At 37.9% G+C, this 27,161-nt stretch overlaps 1 protein-coding gene across 3 annotated transcripts in view; it reads left to right on the top strand.

Annotated features, from left to right (window-relative positions):
- The window catches only part of ADCY8 (adenylate cyclase 8), a 117,585-nt gene that overhangs the window by 8,818 nt on the left and 81,606 nt on the right, over positions 1-27,161 (top strand). For all 3 annotated transcript variants that reach the window (XM_053992674.1, XM_053992682.1, XM_053992665.1), the window contains exon 2: positions 22,240-22,389. In XM_053992674.1, the coding sequence (XP_053848649.1) occupies positions 22,240-22,389 (150 nt within the window). The remainder of the gene's footprint in view (positions 1-22,239; positions 22,390-27,161) is intronic.

Raw genomic sequence — 27,161 nt, 5'->3', positions numbered from 1 at the left:
GAAGGCTGCAAAGTTCATTAATTAACCATTGCTTCAGTCTGAAAAACAGCTGAAGTATATCAGTGAAAAAAAATCAAAACTAACACAAGCCAATTTTTTCCACAATTACAACAAATAATTGTACTTCTTCCAAATAGTCTGATGTTGGTGTTATAATTTTATATGATGCATTAGTTTAAATTTGGATAACAGTAGCCTCTAGTAAAAATGGAATAATGTCTGAGTTCAATAATATAATTTTTTTACTTCAATTTTATTTTTCAAATTTGATTTAATCATAATTTTACAGTTTTGTATTTTCCTCTATCTTTGCTTTCCTTTCCCTTAAAAAATGCAGAAATTCTTCTTTAATTAAATTAACGGAAACATTCAATATTGTCAGAATCTTCATTTTGAAAATCATTTTATGTCTTTGGGTGGATCCAATCTTTAGGCACTATACTATTTCTCCTTTGTTCAAACTCTTCTGCTTCATTTACCTTAGAACTATTCAGGGATGGAGCTATCTATTCTGTGTTCCTTGCATTAGGTCTGCCACAGTGGAAGGCTCATTCATAAATCCATAACTATCACCACAGTGCAAAGAAGAAATAATAAAAAAACCAGGAAAATTAATCAGCACAGAAAAACTAAATTATATTACATGTAGCAGAGGTTATACAATTCTGGAGCTAGGATTTTAGGTAAATAAATTACTTAGATCTCAAGGAAGTTATTCAAATAATGGCATAGCATATAGATATACACATTCTTTTATCCTATGATCCTCTTGTCATATGGGAAAGTATCTCCAATGCTTATTAATATTAATAAGCTTCATAAGCATACTAGACAGGGTTATAATTGACATAGAAATCATCCCACATGTGCTCAGTATAATGTGCAGAAATGCATATTCTTTTAGAGGAAGGAATAATATTCACCATAGATTTGAGCTAGGGATTGGGGATGAGGCTCATACCCATTCCATCACTAAATTAACCATTGGTCTGTGGTGACCCACACACATCTTTTATGCATTTCAGAGCTTTATTTGATTTGAAAATTTGCCTTCCTCAGTTGCTGTAATAAGTGACTAATATGTTAAATTGCTTTGAGATTCTTGTGTAAAACATCCCAACATCTTCTATGATGCATCAAAAGTGGAATACTGCATTGGCTTCTTTCAGCCATGCACATTTTGTCAAAATATGAATCCACTGAATATAGTGGGAATGCATGCATTTAACTTTATTCTTTCTTTAAAGACCTGTTTTCACATCATTCTCTGCAGAGTTGGAAGGTATGTCCTAGGAGAAGTTAAGAATTCTGGTTTTGTCTAGTTTGGAGAAGAGGAAGCTGAGGTGTAACCTTGTTGCTCTCCAACAGCTTCCTGAGGAAGGGAGAGGGAAAGAGAGGTGCTGAGCTCTTCTCCCTGGGATCCATTGACACAACATATGGGAATGGTTCCAAGCTGGACCAGGGAAGTCAGAGAGTAGACATTAGGATGCATTTCTCTACCCAAAGGGTGTTCAAACATTGGAACAGGCTCCCTAGAGAGGTGATCAACGCCCTAAGTTTGTCAGTTTTTACGAGCCATTTGGACAATATCCTTAATAATGTGCTTTAACTTTTGATGGCCCCTGAAGTGGTCAGGCAGTTGGACTAGAAGGCTAAGTCCCATGAAACTGAAATATTCTATTCTATTCTATTCTATTCTATTCTATTCTATTCTATTCTATTCTATTCTATTCTACTTCCCTGATCATAAGTGACTCTAATATCCACCTGTACTGAGAAGATGTAAAAGTAGGTGTCATATGGGTGGAAAAGAACCTGGGGTGCTGGTCAACAGCTGCCTGAATAAGAGCCAGTGTGTGTCCAGCTGGCCTGTGTCAGCAATAGTGTGGCCAGCAGGACCAGGGCAGGGATTGTCCTCCTGCACTGGGCAGTGGTGAGGTCTCAAACACAGGATATAGGATACAGGATCTCAAATCCTGTATCCAGCTCTGGGCCCCTCACTGCAAGAAAGACATCGAGGGGCTGGAATGTGTCCAGAGAAGAACAAGGGATCTGGGGAAGGGTTTGGAGCACAAGTCTGAGGAGGAGCAGCTGAGGGAGCTGGGGGTGTTCAGCCTGGAGCAGAGGATCCGGGGACCCTTATAACCCCCCTCTACAAGTGCCTGACAGGAGGCTGTAGCCAGGTGGGGGTTGGCCTCTTTCCCCAAGTAACAAGAGACAGGACAAGAGGATGTGGCCTCAAATTTCCCCAGGAGAGGTTTAGATTAGATAAAGGGAAAAAAATCTTCATCAAAAGCATTATCAAGCACTGGAACAGGCTGTGCATGGGAGTGGTGGTGTCACCATTCCTGGAGGGATTTAAAAGTCATGTAGGTGTGACAGGGACATGGTTTAGTGATGGACTTAGCAGTGCTGGGTTAACAGTTGGACTTGATGGTCTTAGAGGTCTTTTCCAACCTAACTGATTCTATGATTCTTTATAGTAACTTATTCTTGAAACATTAAGGGTGTAGCATATCTCAAAATGGTCGGAGAGATTTACAGGAGATTCCTCCAGGATCTGAAAGTCCTTGAGAGAAGCCAGTGAAAATTCTTTTTTGAGACTTAAGCAGAACTTAAGTCATATGAAACTTGCCTAAAGGACTGTACAAGTTTAACTGCTGTTAACAGTTTTAACTGCTGTAAAACTTTTTTGACATTCCAAAATGTAGCCAAATGACACTCTGACTGATGCTAGGACAATTTTCATGCTCTCTGCAATCCTGAGCATAATAGCAGTTTGCTGATAACATTTGGAAGAGAGGAATTTATTACATGTATTTAATTTTTACTAATGGAATTGCTTTTGTCTGCTGTGTTCCATTAGCCACCTGAGAGACTGTAAGAAATACCAGAAGTACACATGAAGTGTTCCTGTTTTCTATATGATGGTACAGGATGGTAGGCCCCCATTAATCTTCTTATAATCTCAATAGCTCTTCTTGCTTAGAAATTATTTTTTCAATGACTTATTACTTTCTTCCCTGTAAAAATGTACTTGTGTCTGGTTATTCTTAAGGTACATTTTCTGATGACAACCACTCTTCTTTGCTAACACTGAATAGTAGATTATCTTGCACAAGCATTCAGTTACTTCAAATCTTATTGACCATCAAAACAATAAAATCTAAAAGCTTTAAGTACAGAACTCTCCAAGGCAATGTGACTTTGGAGAACGAGTGTAAAAGAATGAACCTTAACATGTCAATTATTTTAAACTCAAGAAAAGCTTTCATATACATAAAGATTGGTATAAGTTTAAGTTGTTCAATGTCCCTTAGACTTTGTACAAAGATTGTTAAGGTAGTTGCTCTATTTCTTTTCAAGCAGTTAACAGAACTTTGCTGTCCAGATTGCTTTCCATGACACCAGAACACACTAACTTCCACACTGAGATTAAAAATGGTCAATCCAAGTGAATTTATTAAAGAACAATTCTGATGGTGTATAAGAATGAAGAGGGAGAAGAGAGATCACTTCTGGTTTTCTTCTGCAAAGCTTCTGTAATTTGACTTGACCTGGTCGATTTTTTTTAATCTAAAAGCAATATATATATCCAGTAAGATTTCATATTTAAATTTCTAAAGGTTCAGACCACTTCATAAATTTACATATTTTTTTATTATATGATGCAAATACTCAGCAAAAGTAATGCTGTGAAATTTCATACTTTAGTCCTTTTTTTTGTAACTTAATTTCAGGCTCAGTAATTACATTTGCAAGTCAAAATAATATTTACTATGTCCCTAAAGTTTATGTATATCTGAAGATGGTTTATAGGTGCAATTTAAAAATGGAAAATATGCACACCATTAATTAAGAGATGTTTTTTTCTAATTAGTATCATTAAACTATAATCTGGAAATCAAACTGTCGTATTCTGGCTAACAGCAATATGGATTCAGCAGCTGCAGATTTTAAGCGAGCTTGAAAGGTGCTTAGTCAAAGCTTGGTACCCTTTATTACAGAATGACAATTCTAGGAATCTCAGACAAGGAAAAAGAGAATGCTAGAGCATCCTACAAATAAGGAAATAATTAAAAATCCAAATCATAAACACATAAATACACAGAAAAACACAGATTTTCTTGCAGACTTTGTACAAAACTTGCGATCTCCAAAACATGAAAGGATAGATAGCCACAGAAATTATTCCCAGGGTAGTTATCTGACCTGAAGCCCACTTTTCAAAATGATCTAAGAACTTAAAAATATATCAAGGTAGTGAGGGAGAATTTCAACGCTCCACAAGCTCTGTAAATCACTTGAGTGGTTTTAAGAGTGCCTTGTGGGACTCACTGACCCCACCAAACTCAATAGTTTAATAGTCTTATGTGCAGACAACACAAAACTGGGAGGAGTGACTGATACACCGAATGACTGTGCTGCCACTGTGCTAAGAGGGACCTCAGTGGGCTGGAGATGTGGACTGATGGGACCATCTTGGAGTCACGGAATCACAGTGTCCTTAAGGTTGGAGAAGATCTCTAAGATCATCGAGTCCAGTGCTCAGTCCAACCTCACTGTTTTCACCACTAAACCATGACCCCAAGTGCCACATCCACTTGCCTTCTCAAGAGCCGCAGTGATGGTGACTCCACCACTTCCCTGTGTGGCCTGTTCCAATGGCTGATCACCCTTTCAGTAATGAAATTTTTACCAATATCCAATTCAAATATCTCTGGAAGAACTTGAGGCTATTTTGCCACTTACTACCTAGAGATGAGACTGACCCACACCTGTCTGCACCCTCCTGTGGGGGATTTGTAAAGAGCAATAAGGTGCCCCATGAGCTTTCTGTCCTCCAGGCTGAGCCCCATCAGCTCCCTCAGCTGCTCCTCATCAGACCTGTGCTCCTGCCCCTTCACCAGCTTCATTCAGCAGAAGGGAACTGCAACATTCTGCACCTAGGAAGGAATAACCCCATGCACCTCAACAGACTAGCAGCTCACCAGCTGGAAAGCATCTCTTGCAGAGAAAGCCCTGGAGAACCTGGTGGACACCAAACTGATCATGAACAAACAGGCTGAAGACCAATGGCCTCTTGTGCTGCCTTAGGCAGTACATTCTCATTGGGTTGAGGGTTGAGGAAGGCAGTCTTTCCCCTTTGTTCAGTGCTCCTGAAATACATTTGGAGTGTCAGGCCCAGTGCAGGACAAGCCAGGACAGGAGACACGTGAACATAGTGGGGTTAGTCCAGAGAAGGGCTATGAGGAGCTGCCAAATGAGGAACAGCTGAGAGAGCTGGGACTGTTCAGGCTGGCATGAGAAGGAACAGGGGTGAGTGAGGGGTGGTAATCTGATAATTATGTATGAATGGATTACTCTAAAGTAAGGAGACAAAGACAAACTTTTCTCAGCAGTGCCCAGAGACAGGATGATAGTCAATGTGCGTGAACTGAAATGCAGTAAACTCCACTTAAAAATTAAAAAAATCTTTTTTTGTTTTTTTTTTTTTTTATTCTCAATGTGAATGAGCACTATGACAGGTTACTTTGAGATGTTGTGAAGTCTCCATTCTTGGGAATATTCAAAAACTGACTGGACAAGACCCTAAGCAGCTTGCAGGTGATCCTGCTTTGAGGAAGATCTGACAATATGATCTCCAGAAGTCTTTTCCAAACTCATTGATTCTGTGATAGCAGTACAGGTATTGTTTCAAGAATGCAGATTCAAAGATCTCCTGGAGATCTGGAAGGCAGAACTAACTTGGGAATCCAGACTGAACATGGTCATGTGCAAGGCACATCTGTGATCACAGGGGGAGACCTGGTTTACATGCTGTGCCTTCTGCACATACTTCAGTCCATTCTAGCCCCAAGTCATGGGAGGGACTTGCCAGCAGGCTTGTATCATAGAATCATGCAATCATTTAGGCTGACAAAGACACTTTGGATCATCAAGTCTAACCACAAACCTAAAACTACAGAGTCTACCACATGTCATCAGCTCTCATTTCTTCATGGGAGTTGCTCTATGGGCTTATCACCATCATATGGTTCAAAGCAGCAACCTTGTCTTCCCCATCCCCATTTACAGACATCAAGCACTGCCACAGCACAAGCTTACAGCAAACATCAGGCACATGATCATTCTATACATCTTTTGGGGAACAATTCTGTCTCCACTTCCTAGATTTTGTGGTCTGTGCAATATTACAGATGGAAGAGTTTGAACTATATTGGTAATACATATCTTTCTTTCTACCAGTAAAATAAAAATTGAGATTGCTATGTTAATGTTCAGAGATGTAAGAGTGTGTGTGTGTGTATGTGTGTGTGTGTGTGTGTGTGTACTGTGGTCTCCCTGGGGCTTTCTCAGCAGTCTTAAGTGCCAAAGACAGCTGGAAGCAGGTTTACCCTCAGGCAGTTGGTCTATCAAAGTTAGAACAATGTTTTGAGCAACAGATACTATCCTTTAAAAATATAAAAGCAGAAACTAACCTCCCAAGAAGACACTGATTATCTTTAAGCATGCTGTTTTCAGTCACAGTGGATCCTGCTTATTTTCACTACTTCTCAGGGTAGAGGATTCCTCTGAAGGAAAATTAAGAGACAGCTGTGACACCTTTCAAATATGAAAGGGGTCGCTACAGAGAGGAAGAAATAAATTGCTCTTTGTTTCATCTATGAGTGATCATGATATAATGGGTTAAATTATTCTAAGGAATAGTTATTCTAAGGATAGTAGGAGAAATCTTGAAAAAACAACCTAATAACAATAACCTAATTTTGCTTGGAAGGCTTTACCTTGAGGTATAATTAAACAGTTTAGAGAGGCAATTTTTAGGAGTGATTTAGGTAATATTCAGGACTCTGGAGCATGGGTTAAGTGACTTATCAAGGTCCTCTCATGCCCTACTTTCTATAATTAAATGATACTTGTTCCTAATTTTGACTATGATGCAAAGTGTTCTCAACCCCAGTTTCAAAATAAGTAAACAATTTCATATATATAATAATTGCTGCCCTGAGGCTGATGGATTAGTCTGAATTATTTTCATTTATGCAGCCTGGAATGCCACAGCTTCAGGTATTTATATCTGTGGTTTGCTACAGACATGTTGGATCAAACATTAGCCAATATTGTTGATGGTGCAAGAAAATGACAGAATCTGATTGTCTCTTCCAAGAGAGCAACAACTGGTGGAGAGACTGTGTTGCTAATAAAGTAATGTAAACTTTAAAGCCAAAAAACCAGAGAAGAGTGAATCTGGTGACTGAATAGGGGCTATTTTTGTCCATTGAAAAGTATATTTTAGGTCATCATCATCTCATTTTACTTCACCTTTAATCTTCCTCATCTTATATCATTAACCTGGTCTGATTTATTTGTTTTAATGGATATATACACATAAATATATTCAGAGGAGAAGTGTTATTTTAGATTCTTTCTATTGTATAAATATGCATATACCACTTAGTTATAAAGAATAAGAATTTTCCTGGTTCTTCCTGCTTGAAGCAAATATTTCAGCAATTGTGTACATTAAAAGATACATCTCAGAAACCTTTGGGACTACAGCCTGACTTTAGGACTATTCCTAGATATGTGGTGGACATGAAAATAATGGAAACAATATAGGAATACACAAGTAAATATAGAGATTAATTAATGCTTGCTAAGTAGCTGGACCATCATTAAGGGATGGGAGAATCCTGTCTCTAACTTTGCATCTAAATCCATCCTAAACTCTGGGACTGCTCATAGAGCATCTTGTCTCTTGCCAAGTTTCTCCATGTGTGACACCCTCAATGGGTTGATTGGACCTGAGGATGCTTTCTGTCAGTGCAGTAACAGAGCTCCTTCCGTAGGGCTGAGCATCCCACTCTGACACCAACAGGGAATTGGGCTTTTACTGTGGAACAGACACAAAATATTCCCTTCCTTCTCCAATAACAAGAAAGGCCTTAGTAGCAGACAGTTTTAACTCAGGGAACCTGTTGGCTAATGTTCTCTTCAAGGGCAATAAACTCCGACCTTGGCAGGATATTTTAATCCCATTTTTCATGGTGTGAAGGGCGATTCAGTCTTTCAGCAAAATGCTTTCATTTACAGACTACAAAATCAGTAGTAGTCGTTCAGAGTAATTATGCAGACAACTTTAATGAAATATTTTCAGACAATCATTTCTACTCCTGCCAGACATGGGACTCTCTTTGAAAAATGAGTACTTTGCAAATTATGCTGGATTTTTTGTTCAAGGGGGAGGATGGTATTAAACATACAGGCAAAACACAGTTACTCTTGTTCTTCTTAGTGGAAGTCAGGTGGTAGGTAAAGGTAGGACATCCTGTTTTTTTCATCATAATAATAATTTTGAGGATGTGCACATTGACAGTATATGGACTAGGATGCATTTTCTCCAGAAATGTCTGGATCATCCTATCCAAATGCAGTGGTATTGCTGTGCTCCTGACTGGACTGGCTCCTGAGCTACCCCCTCACAATTGCAAGTCTTGCAAATCAGTGATGTCTTGTCATCCAGCAAAGAATTTTTATTGAATACTGAGGTCAGCAGGAGCTGACACCTCCCAGAGGAGGGATTTAGCAGCTCTGAGTGGCAATGATTCTTCCATTTCAGTTTTCGAGTTGAACTGGGAGCTGAGGAGTGCCACATACTTGCCACATGCTGCAGGTGTGTTCTGAAACTTAAATATCTCTTCGTAGTCACATTTTCCCTTCTGGGGGCCACCGATATGTATCAGCCTAAAAAAGACGTTTCCACACCTAAAAGTCTGAGGTTCTCAGAAATGCAGCAGTTGCACTGCTTTACTACTTATTAGGGAAATATAAAAGATGTGAGGATGGAGTTTGGAGTTTTTCCAAATTTTGCCAAGAACTGAAAATTTTAACATAGAAAGACACACACTTCTTTAAAAAATTAGTGCTTCATAAAACTGTTCTGGTTCTCCATATTTGTCTTGCTTGTCTTCAGATGTTGTTCCCCAATATTTGTATTTTTAATATCATCTTGTGAGGTATTTAGTCACATTGTTCTTCTTTTATAATTAATATTTGTATTTTTAATATCATCTTGTGAAGTATTTAGTCACAGTGTTCTATTTTTATAATCAATATTTTTCTCCTTAAAAGCAATAACTGGCATGATTTAGAGTCCTTGTCTTTTTTTGTAAGCTCTGTGTAAAATACTATATAGGAACATGTCGGAAGGTAAGAATGAAGACCAGAATGCCTGGGAAAAGTAATTTATGATACTACTACACAGTGTATTTATTGGAAAAATATGCTAGGCTTGTACTCATATAGTGATTAATCATGCTGACTTTAACAAATGGATGTGAATATTCATGAGGATGACAACATGGAGAAGTCATTTGAACTTCTTCTTTTTACCTAGAATTTAATATATGTTACACATGTAGTTACTGTACAGTGTCAGCCGTGAGATATCAGCTTTATATCAGCAACTAGTGAGTTCAAAATGCTGTCGACAGACATGGCTTTAATTGCTTTCAGCACCATACTATCTAAACAAGAAGAAAATAACTTGAACAATGGAGCTCGGCTGGGGCCTTATTTTACTTTAAGAACAGAAAATTTCTCTTTATTTATTTATTTTTAAGTTTGAAACAATCTGATCAATACTAACTGGCTGAGTGGAAGAACTTATGCAGTAAGAACTGATTTCATCCTTGTAGGGATACCAAAATATTCAAATTGTTATCAGGAAGATATCCTTAGGATATCTGAAATGCTTTGTTTCACATGTTGTGATATCTAACAGATCAAGATTGTTGGAACAGACTGCTTAAAAAACCATCAGCGCCAGGATGAATATCTACATCAAACAGATGGAACTGGGATCAAGTGTTGAACTCAATGAAGTGTCTCACCCTGTCATTACCTGTGACCTTTCTCCTTCAACCCTTTCATAATTTAACTACTAGAACTGTCTGGCTTTCAAAAAATATTAACCAGTTGGAAGACCAGTTTATAAAACTGATAGTCTTTGGTTTTAATTTTTAAAGCTCAGAAGTAATGTTCTCTCCCCTGCCTGAAATTCCAGGAAGAAATCAACTTTATCAGCTAATTCTTGGCTGAAACTATTAAATTGTTTTCGTGCCACAAAACACAGTGTCGTCAGCCTTGGTATTCATATAATGTCCAAAACCAGGTGCTTTCTTTTCAAGTATTGGTCTGCTTGAGTGCTCCTAAGAGCACAATATTTACATATCCTGACTACAGAGATATTGACTTAAATATTAAATCTGTGAGCTAAATACTCACTAAAACCAAACACTGCTTTGCTCAAGAAAATTTCCTTTTGAAGACAATCATCTTCTGTGTGAGCAGGTAAAGACTGACCTTGCTCCTGAGTGGGAAAGGAAACCCCCCTGAGCGGGTTCCTTTACACAACCCAAACTGCAAAAATGTCCACATCATTAATGACTGTGCACTGCATCAAACCCTGTACACAGCCGTCGTTACGTAAATCATCTGAGGGGCTTCAGTTGTTAGTTTATGTCCATCAAGTTTTAACAGGCTCCAGCAGCATTCCTTGTATCAGCAGGATTCATTATTCAACATCAGAGACAGAGGTTGTTTTGCTTTGTGTCATTTATTTAATATTCCATAAACAGTCCAGATTCTGTTTCTCATGCTTATATAAGCAGGGAGAACAAAGGCATGGCTTGTATTGTCAGGCAAGGAGAAGTTGGCTCACGGTAAATATCAGGGTTTGAAGTTAATCCCATCCTTGTTTTAAACCAGAATAAGCCACTGCCTTCAAAGGAATTAGTCCTAAATCACACCACTGTCAGTGCAAAATTAATCCTGCACTATATGTCTCCTCTGCTAGCAAAGTGTCAGGAGAAGCCTAATCCTTCATTATTTGTCTCTGGTATATTTTGTCAGCCAAGGATTGAATCAACTCTTTCCCACAGCACTCTCTGTACTTTTGATGTCAGTTTGACTTCTTCTAGCTCACCACACTGAAGCGTTCACCATGACTAATAGCAGAACAACACCCACAGGTTTCACAAAAGAAAATGTTTGTCCTCGCCTAACTCTCTGAGATAAAGTTTTAATCCAGCAGGTCTGGAATGTTGTAACCTCTCATGGCTTTTGTCTGGTACATTTCCATTTGCTCCCATGTCCTTTCCCTATTTTCTGTCCAAGATATCCCCTAAATTAGAGTTTAAAAAGCTTGAGATAAAGCAGACTTTAAAGGAAATATCAAGTAACATTAAATATCAATAAAATTCCTGTTTAACCTTGAGTGACTCATGTCATCTGCTGTGCCTAAAACATGTTCAGTTCAGCCCTGGAGGGCAAAATCTTCTGAGCCCTATTACAAATCCCTAGCCATCCTAACATTTTCCGTGCAAGTTCATCCAAATCTTCATGGGCTCTCCATTTCCTGAAGTCTCCCAAGACCTTAGCACTGGTTCTCAGTGTGGTTAAGGATGCCTGAAAATCTGTATACACTGAAGTCAGACTACAACTACTTCTATTAATATCCCCAAGATTTCTCTGAAGTAAGTGTAAGTCTCATGTTTACAGCTCAACAGGGACAGCTAAGAAAATAGGTGTTTGGGGCTTTTTTTTGTTTAGGGTTTTTTCAAGGTTTAAGGACTCTAAAAATAGAACTGTTGAATTCTGTCTTTTCCTGGTTTTCAGATCATCACAGTCAGCAACGAAAGGAGATACCAAGGGGAAAAATAAAGACAGGAATATCAATTTCTTTTATTGGAGCTTTCTGGTCACTTAAAAAAAAAATAATTTTAAGTGGAAGCAGAGCAGCCATGATGAGAAATTTGGAAGGAGAAATATTTTCCATATAATTTCTGGTCTAGAAAAGCTAAAACCTGATCTGGGGACTCTAAGTTGATTCTTGCTGTCCCACACAGCAATCAATCAATCGATCAATCAGCTGTAAATTCAATGGGCAAACTCCATCACCAGTGACACCCATGCAGGATGGCAGCCACTTACGTGTGAAACTGTGGGGAAAATGTAGCCTTGAGATTGGCCTGCTGTAAAAAATGCTAATAATAAAGTGTAAAGAACATTTGTTTCCTTCACCATTTTGGCCTTTTTTTTATTATTTTTTATTTTTGGGTGAATAATTAAAAAAAAGAACAGCTGTAAGGGATAGTTTGTTTGCCAGCAGGTATCACTGATTAACACACACAGGTAATTATTAGAGCTTCCCATCAGAATGCAAGCAGGTTTTGAAGGCTTGTTAGGGAAAGTACACTCAACACTGTGATATCCCTTATGTATTTTTCATTAACAGTATTCTCAGTACTATTGCAGTTAAACCAATTCACTTTTTAATAGGTATTTGTCTCACTCTGAGACAGACTAGAGTGGATTTCATAACATTGTCTATTTCTTGATAAAGAGTTCAAGAGTAATTTCAGATCATTACATTTTGCTATTACTTTATTTTTTTCCATTGTAATATCAAAAGGAAAAAATGGTTTGCAGAATCTTGTTTCTTTCTTTGTCCTATGGACATAGCTTGGTAATACAGAGGAAAATATATGCAACCTGGCCTAACATAACTAGGAAGAATAATGAAAAGCTTCTCTTGTTGTTAGAGCTCTGTAGAATGCACCAAGACAGGGTCATCTGCACAAAAATTATGACAATTGCCAGTTCCAGTGGGAAGAGACATGGAGTATGTCCTGCAGGTAATTTCTGGGACATGAATACAATTCATCAGATGAAAAGAGCAATGGGGTATGCCAGAAAAGAGAAAAAACTATCAGCTCTACAAATATAATTATTGCTGGTCACCATGTTTTGACATCTTACTTTGGATAAGAGTCATTATCCAGAGGAATAAAAACAGCTGTGCAGAGGAACACCCCAAAAATACTTAGCAGAAACGCACACTACATAATTCACTTCTCCTTAAAATGTAGTGAAACTCTTTCCAATGCTGTAAAACAAATTTGATGTGTTGTTTGATATTGACTTAGGAAAACTATCGTAATAATTTGAATAAAATTTCCAGAAGTGACTTTCACTTTAGGCATCCTAGTTTTCGGTTGTCCAGGCTCATCCTAAACTCAGTGATGCTTTCAGACTTTTCTAGACGTAGTGTCAGCTGGAATTTTTTGTCAGTCAGATGATGTTTGATGCTTGGTCCTAAAATACTGGTACATTTCTACTGGGAGACAGTTATTTACTCAGATACCCATGCATGTAATGCAAGGGGAAAATTTAATATTTTATAAGGGTTGCTTCAAAAAAACCCAGAGGCATTATTTTTAATTCTCAACATCCAGGAAGTCATGGATTCCACATTTCAAATTAATTTCTTGTAAATCTTTGTTTAGATGTTGTAACTTTCAGCTGGAGTAATTTATTTCTCAAGCATCTTTAAATGGAATGTGGCTCCTTTTTGAACATAATTACGTTGATATTTGTTTTTAACAGCAAATATCCAGCTTGTAAGGGAGGACAGGTTCTTCATAGAGTCATAGAATATCCTGAGTTGGAAGGGACCTTCAAGGACCATTGACATTCAGCTCCTTGCACTGCACAGGAATACTCAAGCAGTCACACCATGTGCCTGAGAACATTGTCCAAATTCTCATTCAGCTCTGTCAGGCTTGAGGCTGTGACCACTTCTCTGGAGAGCCTGTTCCAGGGCCCAAACACCTTCTGGGTGAGCAACCTTTTCCTAATATCTAACCTGAACCTCCCCTGACACAACTTCAGGCCATTCCCTTGAGTGTTGTCACTGGTCAGGAGAGTGATGAGATCAGTGCCTGACACTCCACTTCCCCCCGTGAGGAAACTGCAGACTATGATGACATCTCCCCTCAGTCTCCTCAAGTAATTTCAGCTGCTCCTCATATGTCTTCCTCTCTAGGTCCCTCACCATCTTCATAACCTCCCTTTGAACATTTTCTAATAGCTTTATATGTTTCTAATATCTCTGGTGCCCAAAACACAGGACTTGAGGTGAGGCTGCTGCAGTGCAGAGCAGAGCAGGACAATCCCCTCCCAGCTGACAATGCTGACAATGCTGTGCCTGATGCCCCTCAGGACACTCGTGGTCCTCCTGGCTGCCAGGGCACCTCTGACTTATGTTCAACTTGCCATCAACCAGGATCCCCAGGTCCCTTTCCAGAGCCCTGTCCCAGGTGCAGATTCCAGTACTTTGTTAAACTTCACACAGTTGATGATTGCCCAGATGTTTCATATGTCCAGGTCGATCTGCAGGGTCTTTCTGCCTTCAAGGGATCAACAGCTCCTCCCAATTTGTTGTTACTGGCAATAGAAAAGTAAAGGGAAAATTTCAGAGTCAGACAGAGCTTCATGAATCTGAAATATTGAAGTGCAGGAAGAGAAACAGCTGCTTTGCACTCCCCTCTGTGCAATGAACTGGGAAATACCATCTCTTTGTTTCCTTATTTTCCCTGACTGCCACAGGCTGCTTCCAGTGTTCTCTACTGCACAGGATGTTGTGCTGTGCCTTGTTTTTTGCTGGGTTTTTTGTATATTGTTGCAAGATCTAGTCCAGGTTAGACAGCACAGGTAGTTTAAAGTATTTCTGTAGTACATGTGCTGTGGTTTCAAGGTCACATATATTTGGAGAAGAGAAGAGATTCCTGTCTGAGACCTTCATGTTAACTTATAAGCACACCAAACAAAGTGATGTTTTTTGTCAATGAAATAATTATGTCTGGAATATTTGTCTTTAGATTTCTCCTTGTAATTGCCCTGCAATACAGCTGTCTCAAAGTAGAGGAAAAAGGTACCTAACTAACACACAGAAAACACACAATGGAGGAAGTTATTCACATCAAAAAGATAAGATTATTTTTTTCTAAATGGAAACATTTTAAATATCTGGAGGTGACAGCATTCTGTATACAAAATGATGACAAAAGGGTGCTGTGCTGCTCAGTGAACTGGAGATGTGACCACCACATTTCATTTTATAGTTCAGGATCAGTTCCTAGTAAGTGTCAGAGGGTTCAGCTAAATAGCTTATAGCCATGGAAAAGAGTTTCTAAAAAGTGAAAATCATTTTCCCATCCCTATTCATTCCCTTCTATGCATGGGCTATGACCCTGCCACTGACATTGTCCCAGTCATGTCTAGTCACTTTAACATCTATAAAAAGAAAAGTACCAAAAAAAGATTATCCAAAGTCCCAGAATAGATTTATTTTATTATTGACATTTTTCCTGAACTCTAAATTTTAGACAAACTCAAGGGGATTAGGAGAAGATATGTTGAAACTTTGGAGCCGCTCAATGGCACCAGCAGGGTTATGTATTTGTTTGACTGCCTCTGCATCCCTCAGTTATGTCAGTCTTTTTGTGTCTGCTATGATATATGGTATAATTATGATATTTTATGATTGATATGATTTTCTTGGAAGATCTCTTGTATCACACCATGTTGCAAAAGTTTTGGCATAGTTGGTAGCTGACTTACCAAATTTGTGTGGCTTTAGCTATTTATAAGCAACTTAATCAGACAATTTTCTACATTTCTAATTAATGCAGTGGGAGGAAGAACAAAAAAAGAATGCAGCTATTTTTTCTAATAACAACTCACACTCCTGAATATTAAAGATACATATTTTCACATACTATCTTGAACTGGAACAATTGATTGTATGCAAACATGTAATTGTTCAGAGGGAAAATGGTTTTTGTTTTCTAAATAACTAACAGGACAAAAATTCATGTTAGGATATTCTTCAACAGGATGGAGAAAACTTTGTCTGAAACCAATTGTTTTCATTGGAGGTAATATAATAGTTTCTTGTGGTACACCCTATGATTTGATACAGCCAACCTGCTTGCAGGCTGCACATTTCATGCACCTTTAAGGCCAGACTGTTCCTAAGCACACAGTGAAGTCCTCAAATGACAGCTCTGGTAGTGGAAAGATCAGGCATCTTAAAAGGTCTCAGCTCTCCTAGAGGCATAAATAAGATCAGAGTGTTTGAAGAATCAGCCAGGGCTCCTATGGGAGTTGTGCACAGCTGAACCACAAAATTCTGTTCTAAACATGAGATCAGATGGTGACACTGGTACAAATGGCTTCTTTCACATGTAGCAAATCAAGGGTGGGTGGGGTAAAGCTGTTCTTAGCCATCGTAGTCTGTGCTTGTCTAACTTTACGATAAATAAACATTATGCTAGTCTCCATCCCTGTCTTCCCAGGGGTGTGGTATATTTCTGTCTTTCAGTAAAGTACACGTATGCAGATCTGACTAAAGAGTAGCGCTCACTCCAGCTGTGAGTAGGAGTTAAACATCTGTTGTACTTATGCATTGGAAAATAGAGAGGATCAGGGACAGCTGAGTTTTCTGGAAAGTCATGGCAGCAGTTTGGGCACCTTTGCGTGCCAGATTAGTTTCCAATAAAAGTTAGTGAAGAAGCATCCCCAAACTAAAAAGAACAAAATTGCCTCTTATCACAGCCAGGGGAATTTAGCAGTTAGACCCAGGAGAAGTCAGAATGAGTGAACCTTAAGAATAAAAACACTCTTTACAAGGTGATTTAACAATAAGGCAGCAATGATTTCCGTTTAATGAGTTGGCAGCAGTGCCAGCTATGAATGTTCACATGCTTCCCCTTCCTGTGGAGGCTGTGCTGTGAACTTAATCAGACGATTGCTGTGGATACGGCCAACACCAAATGTTTGTTTTTTAAGTTGGCTAAGTTCCCTGATATAGCTCACAGTATGGTCCCACAAATAATTGATCTGGCACAGCAAAGGGGAAGCTGTACTGAGGGATCAAGGTGGGCATAAGGCAGTACAGAGAAACAGGTACTTACTAGTTTTTCTGCCAAGAGCTTTGATTCATAAAATCATACTCTCAGTGGGAGAGAGAGCTTGCTGCAGCCCAGCAGTGAGAGAGACATAGAGTCTGTGCTGCCAGATGTTCCTATTTTAGAGAAAGCAGAGCATTTTGGTCTTCTTGTGCAACTCTCAGTCCATTCCTGGTGATAAATTCTTATAAGAGCATTTATTTTCCCTCAAATAACCCAAGCAAGACAGTGATCAAGAAGGAAGAGACTGTTTTCTGAGATATTTTAATTACAAAAAACAACGTCATGGTGAACTTTTATTTTTAGTTAAACAACTAATGAAGGATCAAAAAGCTTCTCCAAACTTAATTATCCAATAATAATTACCATAGCAACCTATTCTTTATGTGGCACATGCTGAAAACACTCTCTAAGAAGCACAAGCTTACTTTCCCTGTTTTTCCAAAATAGACAAGAAATACTCTAATCTGTTTCTAAAGCCCTGAGAATGTTTAGCTGGAGATTGCATTGAAAACCACTTTACTTCTCACATGTGTTTGGCTGACATCAACCCTGACACTGCTCTGTTTCTACGTGGCAGAAAAAAATGGTCTGCTGAAGAGGTTGATAATGGGTTTATTCCTGCTAAACATTCTAGAGTGTATTTCTGCACTTGAGGTAGTAACACACAAGTTCACTGTCTTCTGGATTTCAGAGTAATTTCAGCTTTCTCTCCTCTGCCTCCACTGTGCTTTCCATGTGGATATATGCTGTTGTTGTCTCAACTTCATGATGAAGATTGCCTGCGTCAGTTACAGTCTTTTAGGGCCATCTATCAATCAACATGTTTCCAATCCATTTGGTTTGTTGAATGTTCATAAATATTCACTTTTCCTCAGGTTATGTGTTCTTTGGAAGTGCTGAACTCAGCCAATCACTATACACTCCATGAATGTCCGTTAATGGCTGGCCTTATGGCTCTAAATTCCCTGATAGGAAACTGCATATTTCAAAAAGGGTAAAACTAAAACACAGTTCAGTTATGATATTTGAAGTCTTGAAACTTCTGACATTTGCCAAACCTTCTTTAACTTGCTTCCAGTTATTCATGAGCTCACAAGATTCTATGTAAACTCCTAAGGAAGGCCAACTCAATTAGGTGCTCTTAATAGCAGAAATGCCTAAAAATTGTTGTTGTGCTTAGTCCAGTATCTCACCTGTACCCTTCTGAACTTCCTGCTTCCTGAACTAGATTCAACTCTGCCTTGAAAACTGTCTGTAGCTGATTACCTACCACTTAACAACAGATACAGAAGTTATTTTGCCATCTTTTCAATTAATTTTCCTTTTCCTGTTTACTTGCATTACTATATTGTACCTGCTTTGATTATCACTTCTTCCTGATGAGCCATGTCTGGTACCTTTTAATTGTTTCTTTGAAACCTGGTGTTTCCCAAGTCAACTCAAAATGTTTCCTTGGTTTCAGCTGTCTTGGCAAAGCCTTTTTTAAATGAGTGACAGATAAAAATTATGTTATTTCAATCAATGTGTTCTGTCAAATTTAAACCAAGCTTACTTATCTGACTTGCATCCTCTCCTTTCATATCCTTTGGTTTTTGCTAGTTTTCATAATGATTTTGCAAATGGTTCTGAGGTGCCTGTATGGAGGACACTTCATAAGTAATAATTTATTTGACAAGTGATTTCTATGTAAACTAAGTTCTTGATCACCTCCTACAAGAAATGAAGATCAGAGGTTTGGAGTAAGAATTTTAATGGCTGTTTCTTCTTGGGCACCTCACTTCCAAAGGGTCATTGAGGTGCTGGAGCATGTCCAAAGGAGGGCAATGAAACTAGTGAAGGGTCTGGAAAACATGTCCTGTGAGGAGTGGCTGAGAGAACAGGGGAAGGGAATACTCAGGGGGATCTCATTGATTTCTACAACTACATGAGAGGAGGTTTTAGTGAGGTGGGTGTCAGTCTCTTCTGCCATGTCTCAAGTGAAAGGACAAAAGGAAATGATCTTAAATTGTGCCAAGATTAGATATTAGAAACAAAATTCTCTCTCAGAGAGTAGTCAGGCATTGAAATAAGTTGACCAGGGAGACAGTGGAGTCTGGAATTAATCAAGAGGCATCAAGATGTGGAACCTTGGATGTTATTTAAGGGTGATTATGGTGCTGTTGGGTTGATGCTTGAAATGACTTACCTTGCAGGTCTCTTCCAACCTTGATGACTCTGTGATTCTGTGATTCTAGTACCTTGGTGATCTTGTTAAGTAACTTCCTTTAGCTCTGTTCATCCTATTATGTGATTATGTGTAAGTACATGTTCAGCAGGGCAGTGACGATCCTGTTACAGAGATATTCACAAGCAGCATGGTGAAGGGTACCTTCTTTGCATTTTTTAAATATTCAAGAAGCAGACCTCATCAGAGCCCTATTTAAAATCAAAATACATCACTCATGGCTTTTTAAGATCACTTGCTGTGATACTACTGTTCATTATTTAAGTGTGGTGCGAGGTACAAATAGACTTATAAATGTTGTGAAAGTGTTTTCTTTTTTCGCATTATGCCTCAGCTTCCCTACAGTGTGAGCATTGATTATTTTCAGGTCAGTCAAAAAGAATGAAACTGTACATCTTCAAAAACAGAGTCTGTCCTGGCTTGTAGCCTTGATAGCTTGCAGAAAATCCTCCAAGACTTCTGGAATTTGCCTCAGTAAGCTCTAGAAAAAAAGGAGCAGCAAGGAAAGACTCAAGTCTTATATGTATTTTTTATTCTTTTGTTAACAAGAGCCCCAGATTAGTATGACTTGCAAGTCATAGTGCTTTACTCTTTGGAATGGTTTCAATCAGACTACCATGTGTCAGGAAAACTGATTCTGCCCCTGCATAAGCTGTTGTTTTACCTGTAACATGTTTTCCATTATTCCATTTGTCCAAATCAAATTAGGTACTCATGAAATCTAATTGAAAGCCAAATTCTAGTGCATTTGCTCTAAGGAGATCTGCTGAAGTGAGTGGAACAAGTCCTGAGCATTAACAGAGATAGGTGACTGAACTGGGCTCATGAGGAAATTGCAAATGAATTTGCAAACAAAGGAGGCCAACTTGTCACTGCTTTCACTGTTGAAATGCACTTTTCAAATGTTCTGGAGGGATTTTCTTCTTTTTCACCCTGTACTCTAACCTTCCTAGTATGTGTGAAAATACAGTCCAGGTCAAAGTTAAAGTCAGTCAAAAAGGTTTGAAAAGTTGACTCCTCCAACCTCCCGCAGCTGATTTCAGTTGTCCTGCTGAATAATTCAGTTCTGAACTTGTTTTGATTGAGAGTCTCAATCTCACGTCAGCTCATCATACACCTCTTAGTAGCTTGCACCAGAAGGAGTTATTTCATAGAAAAATTACTGCCTTCTCTGATTTATCTTGGAGCAAGGCAGAGAGTGTCTGGGGGAAGCTGGCTGGTCCAGGGCAACATGTCTCCAGTAAAACAGGGTATAGTAAAGAACAGGATAAAAGCAGAAAGAGCAAAGAGAGAATAGTGACACATACAGAGCAAGTAAAGAATCTCAGACTCCTCCCTTTTAAAAAGTAAAAGTAAGGGGTTATGTTTTAAGACAGTAAAATCAGGAACAGTGATGAGCAAATTAATTGGAAATGGTTTCTCACTGTTTGTAAACATGATGCAGCACTTACAGAAATGATGAAACTGTGAATTAAAGGAAACAAAAGGAAACATTTTTTATCACAAAGGACCTAATTAAATTGTAAAAAATCTTTATTATTGAGTTACATAGGAGCTAAATATACTATTAACCTGATAAAGGCATGAGGAAAAGTTGTGCAGATGCACTGAGTATACCACCTCCAGCTTAGAGGATCCTGGAAGACAGGGAGACACAAGGATCATGCTAATCATGCCCTACTTCTCACAAGCCCTGTCTAGACATCTGCTTCTGGAAAAGGTTAAACAAAACTTCATCTGGAGCCAGGATATGCATTATTATTTAATCATGGCACATAAATTGCAAATTCCCTGTACTATAGTAGAACAATACTCCAGATTCAGAAATATGGGAATATATAAAGCTGAAGTTTCTGCTAGATGCTTTTGGTCTGATATCAGATCTCACTTTGAAACCCACATGACTGTGGGGAGTGAGACCTGCAGATCTGAGTCAAAGCATCACAATGATACTGAGATCAGCGAGTCCTCTATTAGGACAGACAACACTTGGATTTTAGGAAAACTGATTATTAGATGATAGTAAGAAAATACAGTGTCTATCCCAAAATGTTCGGCAATCGCAGATTGCTGGAGTGTTCAAGACTGTTTTGACAAAACATCACTGAATTCTTGCTGTACTTTTGTACACATTATCTACTGTTTTATCCTGTTACTCCTGCCTGGACATTCTCTGTTTTCCACCACCAGAGAGAGTATCCTGAATGGTGAACACTTGATCTTGTTGTGGTTGTCCTGGTGTTGTTATAATCCTGTATGTATCACTCATTGTTATCAAAGCCTTTGAAATCTTAACTAATAACAAGGATGAGATATTGAGGCTGCAGAATTTTTTCCTGTCTCTAGTGCAGTCAAATGTTGCCAGTTTCTTATTCACTTTCCCAACCACTCCTCACTTCAATGGTATTGATGTGCCCTGCCTTACAAACATGCAGAGCACAAAGAGAGGTCAATGACAGATAAATAATCCACTGAAATTTACACTGCCTATGGATGCACTTCCATTTGGCTCTCTTGAGTTCATGTGGAAGAGGAAGAAGCTGTGATGCAGCTTCTACAAGGAAAAGCAGTTCAGCTCTTGCATAGATTTCAGCAGTCTGTGTACACAGGCACTAGCTGCACAAGAATTTGTTTTTCTTTTCAGCTTCTTCTGTTGAATGGTTCAGAATTCAGATTGTGTAAATTTGTGCTTTGGCATCAGCTGAAAATGAATGTATTTTATTTGGTTGATAATAATACAATAACTATTGTCACTGATATTAATAATACAATAACTATTATCAGTGATATTAATTCATAGCTAACTGATATTCTTTGTTTTCCTTAATATGGCTTACTTCCCAAACTAGAGCCATGAAGCAAATCACAAAGTTTCTCTTCTAGAAGAGGCAGTGCAAAAACAATTTGTTAATTACATTGGTAATCATTCCTGGCTAGAGCTCTGTGAGTCAATTTTTGGAAACATAATTTGTGGTTCAACCAGGGTTTAATGCCCCCAAATACTGCATATCTCATCCTCAAAGCAGAGACAATTTACAAAGTTGATATCTCTAGTTAAGATCCAAGACATTCTTTTATGCAAGCTTTCCTAACTGCTATTTTTGCAGCCCACAAAGCTGTCTTCATCTCTCATTTTTTTAAACAGATATTTTTGCTTCTCCTGTCTAATCAAATCCTGTTTGTCGTTCATTGCAGATTGCAGCTCAGGCAGTGTTATTTATGTGTATGAACACTGCAGGAATCTTCATTAGCTACCTATCAGACAGAGCCCAGCGCCAAGCCTTCCTGGAGACCCGGAGATGTGTGGAAGCCAGGCTGAGACTAGAGACAGAAAACCAGCGACAGGTATGGTCACAGGAAAAACATGCCTGTTTTTGTATTAACTGATATTGGTAATTGGACAAGACCAGGCTTTTATAGCCTTGTTGGCTCCAGTGTGGTGCCACCTGATTTGTGCAGGTTAAGTGAGTTTTATGCTGTTACTGTGCTGGTGTGTATTGAGTTGATGTGGCATCTAAAAGATTTCCCCTAGGAAACAGGATGAATAGAGTGACTGTTCATTATCCTTTCCCATAGATGAGGCCATCAAATGAAACAGCACCTGGCAGGTGTTTAAAAATTTCTTCTTTACAGAAGAGGGTTTAAGTTGGGGAACTTCATATCTTCAGAGTGTTGTAGATATTAAAACTTGTGTTAGTCAAGTGAAAGATACTCCAGAACCATCTGGATGCCAGGTGCTCTGGGATGGCTCTTCCTGAGTGGGAAGGCTGGACCAGATGACACACTGTGATCCCTTTCAATCTGACTGCTTCTGTGAGTCTTTCAAAACTAAGCAAGTTCATCAAAGTGAACTTTATCTAGGTAGAGCAAATACTAAAACATCCCTTCAGGCTTAGAGATGGATTTTTGCAGCTGCAGCAAAGTATCACTGTTCTGTTTCTCTGTTCTTTAACTCTTCTTGAAAAATCAACCTTTGGCCACTGTGTGCAAGAGTATACTGGGTTAGGGGCACTTTTGTTCTGAACAGGTATGGTTGATTTTAGGTAATCATCTTTTGTGATCCAAAATAAGTATTGAATAAAAAGAAGTTTGCTGCTTATCATTTTGCACCAAGGGAGCAGCACCCGTATCACATGTGTTACATTGCTGTATCATTCTAAGATGAATTTAGCCTTTCATTTTGCCCTGCTGTTTAAATATGTATATGACTTCTCAAATTTATTTCATTTGCCCCCTGAAAGTCATGCTCTTATACAGAGTTCTAGGAAGATGTCCTATTCTGCACTTTACTGACTAATGACTCAGTACACATGACTGTGTTGGGTAATGCCAGGTGTCTCTGCCAGAACATCTCTGCAGCCATTGCTGACTGAAAGGACTTTGAGGGATATTATCTAGGATGCTCTGTTCTTTTTTTAACTGCAGGATCATATTTTCATGCCTTTTGGGGATTTTGGACTATTTGGGATTTTTGGGTATTTGGGGTTTTTGCCTTTTCCTTCTTGTCTTATTTTTCATAAACCATGATGTTGTAAGCTTTACTTTGACCATAGTTTTCTAGAGTTCATTGTAAAAAACTTTATATCACTAACAAAAGGTTTCCTTGTTCCATATTATTCTGAGGTTTTCCTATTAGAATTATTTTATCCTCTCATGTAAAATGAAGGTAGTACAAAGAAAAATGTTTTGAGAAATCCAATTTTGCTGAACTTGTATTATCTAATAGGAAAAATGAAAACAGATAGGTTCCATTTGGGTAGGCAGTTTTTTTTTTTTCTTTTTTTCTTTTTATAGAGGGCAGAAGTAGTGATTGGATCAGAAATATTTGTTTTTATTAAGTCAGGTTGAACTGTGAATTTTGTCTTGGGCCCTTGCTTTGCAAGGTTTCAGGGCTGTGTTGTTCCCTGAGGGCAGAACTTCCTGGAGTGTTTCCTCACTGCAGATGAGATTCAGCTATAACCAAAGTAGTGTGTCACAGGCATCATATGACTGGAAATGCATAAGGGGAAATGTCCTTGGGCCAAGGAAAATACCTACAGGAGAAAAATACAGACAAAATGACATCATCAAATGAAAGATCTCTTCTGAAACTTAATTTATAATAAACTAGCTCAAAATTTTGAAATATTATTTTATGATATAAAACCAAAACATTTTGACATATTTCTGATTATTTTTCTTGGAACTTTTTGTAATTTTGCTATTATGCACACTGCTATATATGAAAATATTTAATAAACTTTTCAGCTTTTCATTTGTATTTGGAACAACAGCATTAAAAATATTCCAACACTGGAACATCTTGAGGAATGGAGAGACTTTTTCCCTCAGCATTCTATTTTTTCCCTTTGTTTCTGGGGTAACATCTCATTAATACAATTTTTAAACCTATCTGTTTTAAGAAAACTGACAAGGTCACATTTTAGGTGACCACTTTTTTTTAGCAGCTTGCTCATGCTCACTTAATGACTACATAGGCAGTAATTCAGTGACTGCTAGCATTTTTCCATCTTGAGGACAAATATTGCATGATAAATGGTATCTGTAGTTCAGATTAATGTAAAAAAACTTATTGCCTGTTAATGCACATCAAATTTTAAAAAGTAAGGATGAAAGTTTAGTAAATTATTCCAGTACTTTAATTTCCTATGAAGGGAGGAAAAAAGGTGAAAAAGGAGTGTGCAGATGTGATGTGGCTTCTAAAAATTTCTAGAAATATTGTTGATGAACAAAAATTTGCAGGGAAAATAGAGGAATAATTATTTGTGTCATTCTTCCAGACAATAATTCTAGGAATTCCAAATTTATTCCACTTCATTTAATTTTCCTTCACTTGCCATAAGCTGTTTAAACTAAAGGGTACATACAGCAAGGGCAAGGTTTTTGTTACTTTCAGTGGTGGTATTGCTACTTTTTATAGTAGTGGATGACTTAAGTTAAATCTCTTGAGGCTTCTTTCATACCCACACGTCTTCTGCTTCTTAAACTGAAAATAATAGAAAATTAAAATTTATTGACATTTTGTATGTATGGCATGTCATATAAAGTGTGATAGCTCGCCAGAAAGATCCTGTGAGGCCTGTTTCTTTCTTTACTTTATTTAAATCAGAAGACTAGTAAAATTAAAGTAAGAACAAAACAACATAAGTTTTAAACTACAACAAAGAGTGGTATGCTTGTCCATAAACAATTACAGAACGAGGCTCCAATTTTATGTAATCATGGAAGTTATATAAATGCTTCAGATATACTTCTATTCATTACTGTGTATTGTTAAAACCAAGAAATTAAGTTTCTGCTCTCCCAAAATGACCCTTCCAATTTCTCAATATCCCTTGGATTCATAATCTCTAATCTTCTGTCATTCTAATAATGATAAATGCTACTGCTCTCATTATGCAGTATTGTGCAATGCCTAAAAGAGGCAGTCATGGAAAGTCACCCAATTGTGAGACAAACATTTTATAATCTGTGTTTTAGAGAAAAGCAAGAGGTACTATTAGAAATGTGGAGGTGTATAAGGAAACAATAATAGTGACAAGGAAGGATCTCTCATTGTCAGAGGTTTTTAAGGCTCCTCTAATGAGTATATGTAGATTTTCTGTAATACAAATATAAACTTTCTACTGTGTCAGCTTCTGCTGATGGTGAAAAACAAGAGGTATTTCTGTATTTCCAGATACATTTCATGTATATGAGCTGATTTTTTTTTCCAGTGAAAGCAGCTTCATTTATTCACTTGCGACCATTGCATAAGGAGGGATGAAAATAGGAGGTGAAATCACCAAAATCCCACTAGGGATGAAAAATCATTTTTGTTGTTCTTCGTGTTACTCTAACCCGAAATTTGGATGTCATGTGTTTTCCAGATGCCATTATCTTCCAGCAGTGTCTCCCATTGTGGGTTTTCAGGGTTCAAGAATTACTTGAGCTATTTCGTTTTTGCTGTGACGTTTTCCAGTTTGACAATCAAAGCCATTGTGTTGTTCAGAAATGTCTGGGCCTATGGTCTCTGTAAATCTGAGATAGCTCCATAGGCCCATTTTCCACCGAAAATATCTTCAGGTACAAGTTCAGCTTTTACACCAATTGCAATTCATTCAGTGACTGTACAGGATGGAAGAGAATGCAGTGCAGACCTGGATGATACAAAATACTTTATGGAGCCTGGCTGATCTAGGGCAACCTGACTCCAGTTTTGAAGAGACTCAGTTTCCAGTGTCTGTTTCCAAAAATCTATACACAATAAAGCTTCTAGATATTTTTTCATTCTGCCTCCCCCTTATTTTCAACAAGACTTGTAGACAAAATTTTCTGAAGTGTTTCATAAAGTCAGGACTTTCAGCTATATTTTCAGATCATCAAGGATATGATTTTCTATTGTTACCCTTTTGTTTTTAAACACCTGGGGTATTTAGAAGTACATATTAACATTTTCAATTGCAATGAATTTCCTAACTCTAATTACTCTATTATGAAAATGAACAGCAGTGTGGCTACAAAAGAGAATTACTCCAGCAGTCATTGCTAATGATGTTTATACACTCACCTGTATGGTATTATCTGTGTGACGCCATTTGGAAATCCCAGCACCCTATGAAACTGAGGGAACATCTGTGTCTACTTGTTTCCTAATTTTCTTTTAAAAATTAATTTTTTTGTGCAAATCTAAAACATTTTGGAACTTGACAAAGTTAAAGGAGTTGATGAGTACCAGAAAGACTTTATCATCAAAAGATGAAAATATCAGAGAAGCAAGCTGCAGGAGGCAGCACAGACAAATATGTTGTAAAACCATCCTCTGTTTAGCAGTTATTGATAGAATAATGAATTTAAATATTTTCTAATGAATTGTGGTTATCAGCATGTTCTTAAGATATATATTTATATAAAGCATCCAAATATGGCCACCAAAAATGTCCTCTGATTTTGTTTTCAAAACATTGCAATTATGAATAAAAAACAAACATGAGGCTCTTAGTTTTCATAAATCCATTTTATACCAACAATATCATAACTTGCTACCACCTGTTTGAAATTTTAATACTTTCATTTGATATCAAAAATGTTGACAACCAGTGCTATACTTTGTTAATGAACACTTCAAAGACACTGTC

The sequence above is a fragment of the Vidua macroura genome, chromosome 1 (genome assembly GCF_024509145.1).
Source record: "Vidua macroura isolate BioBank_ID:100142 chromosome 1, ASM2450914v1, whole genome shotgun sequence".
In the NCBI taxonomy this organism is placed as follows: domain Eukaryota; kingdom Metazoa; phylum Chordata; class Aves; order Passeriformes; family Viduidae; genus Vidua; species Vidua macroura.
The sequence above is the reverse complement of the archived record's forward strand: the minus strand, read 5'-3'. Positions and strand labels throughout refer to the sequence as shown.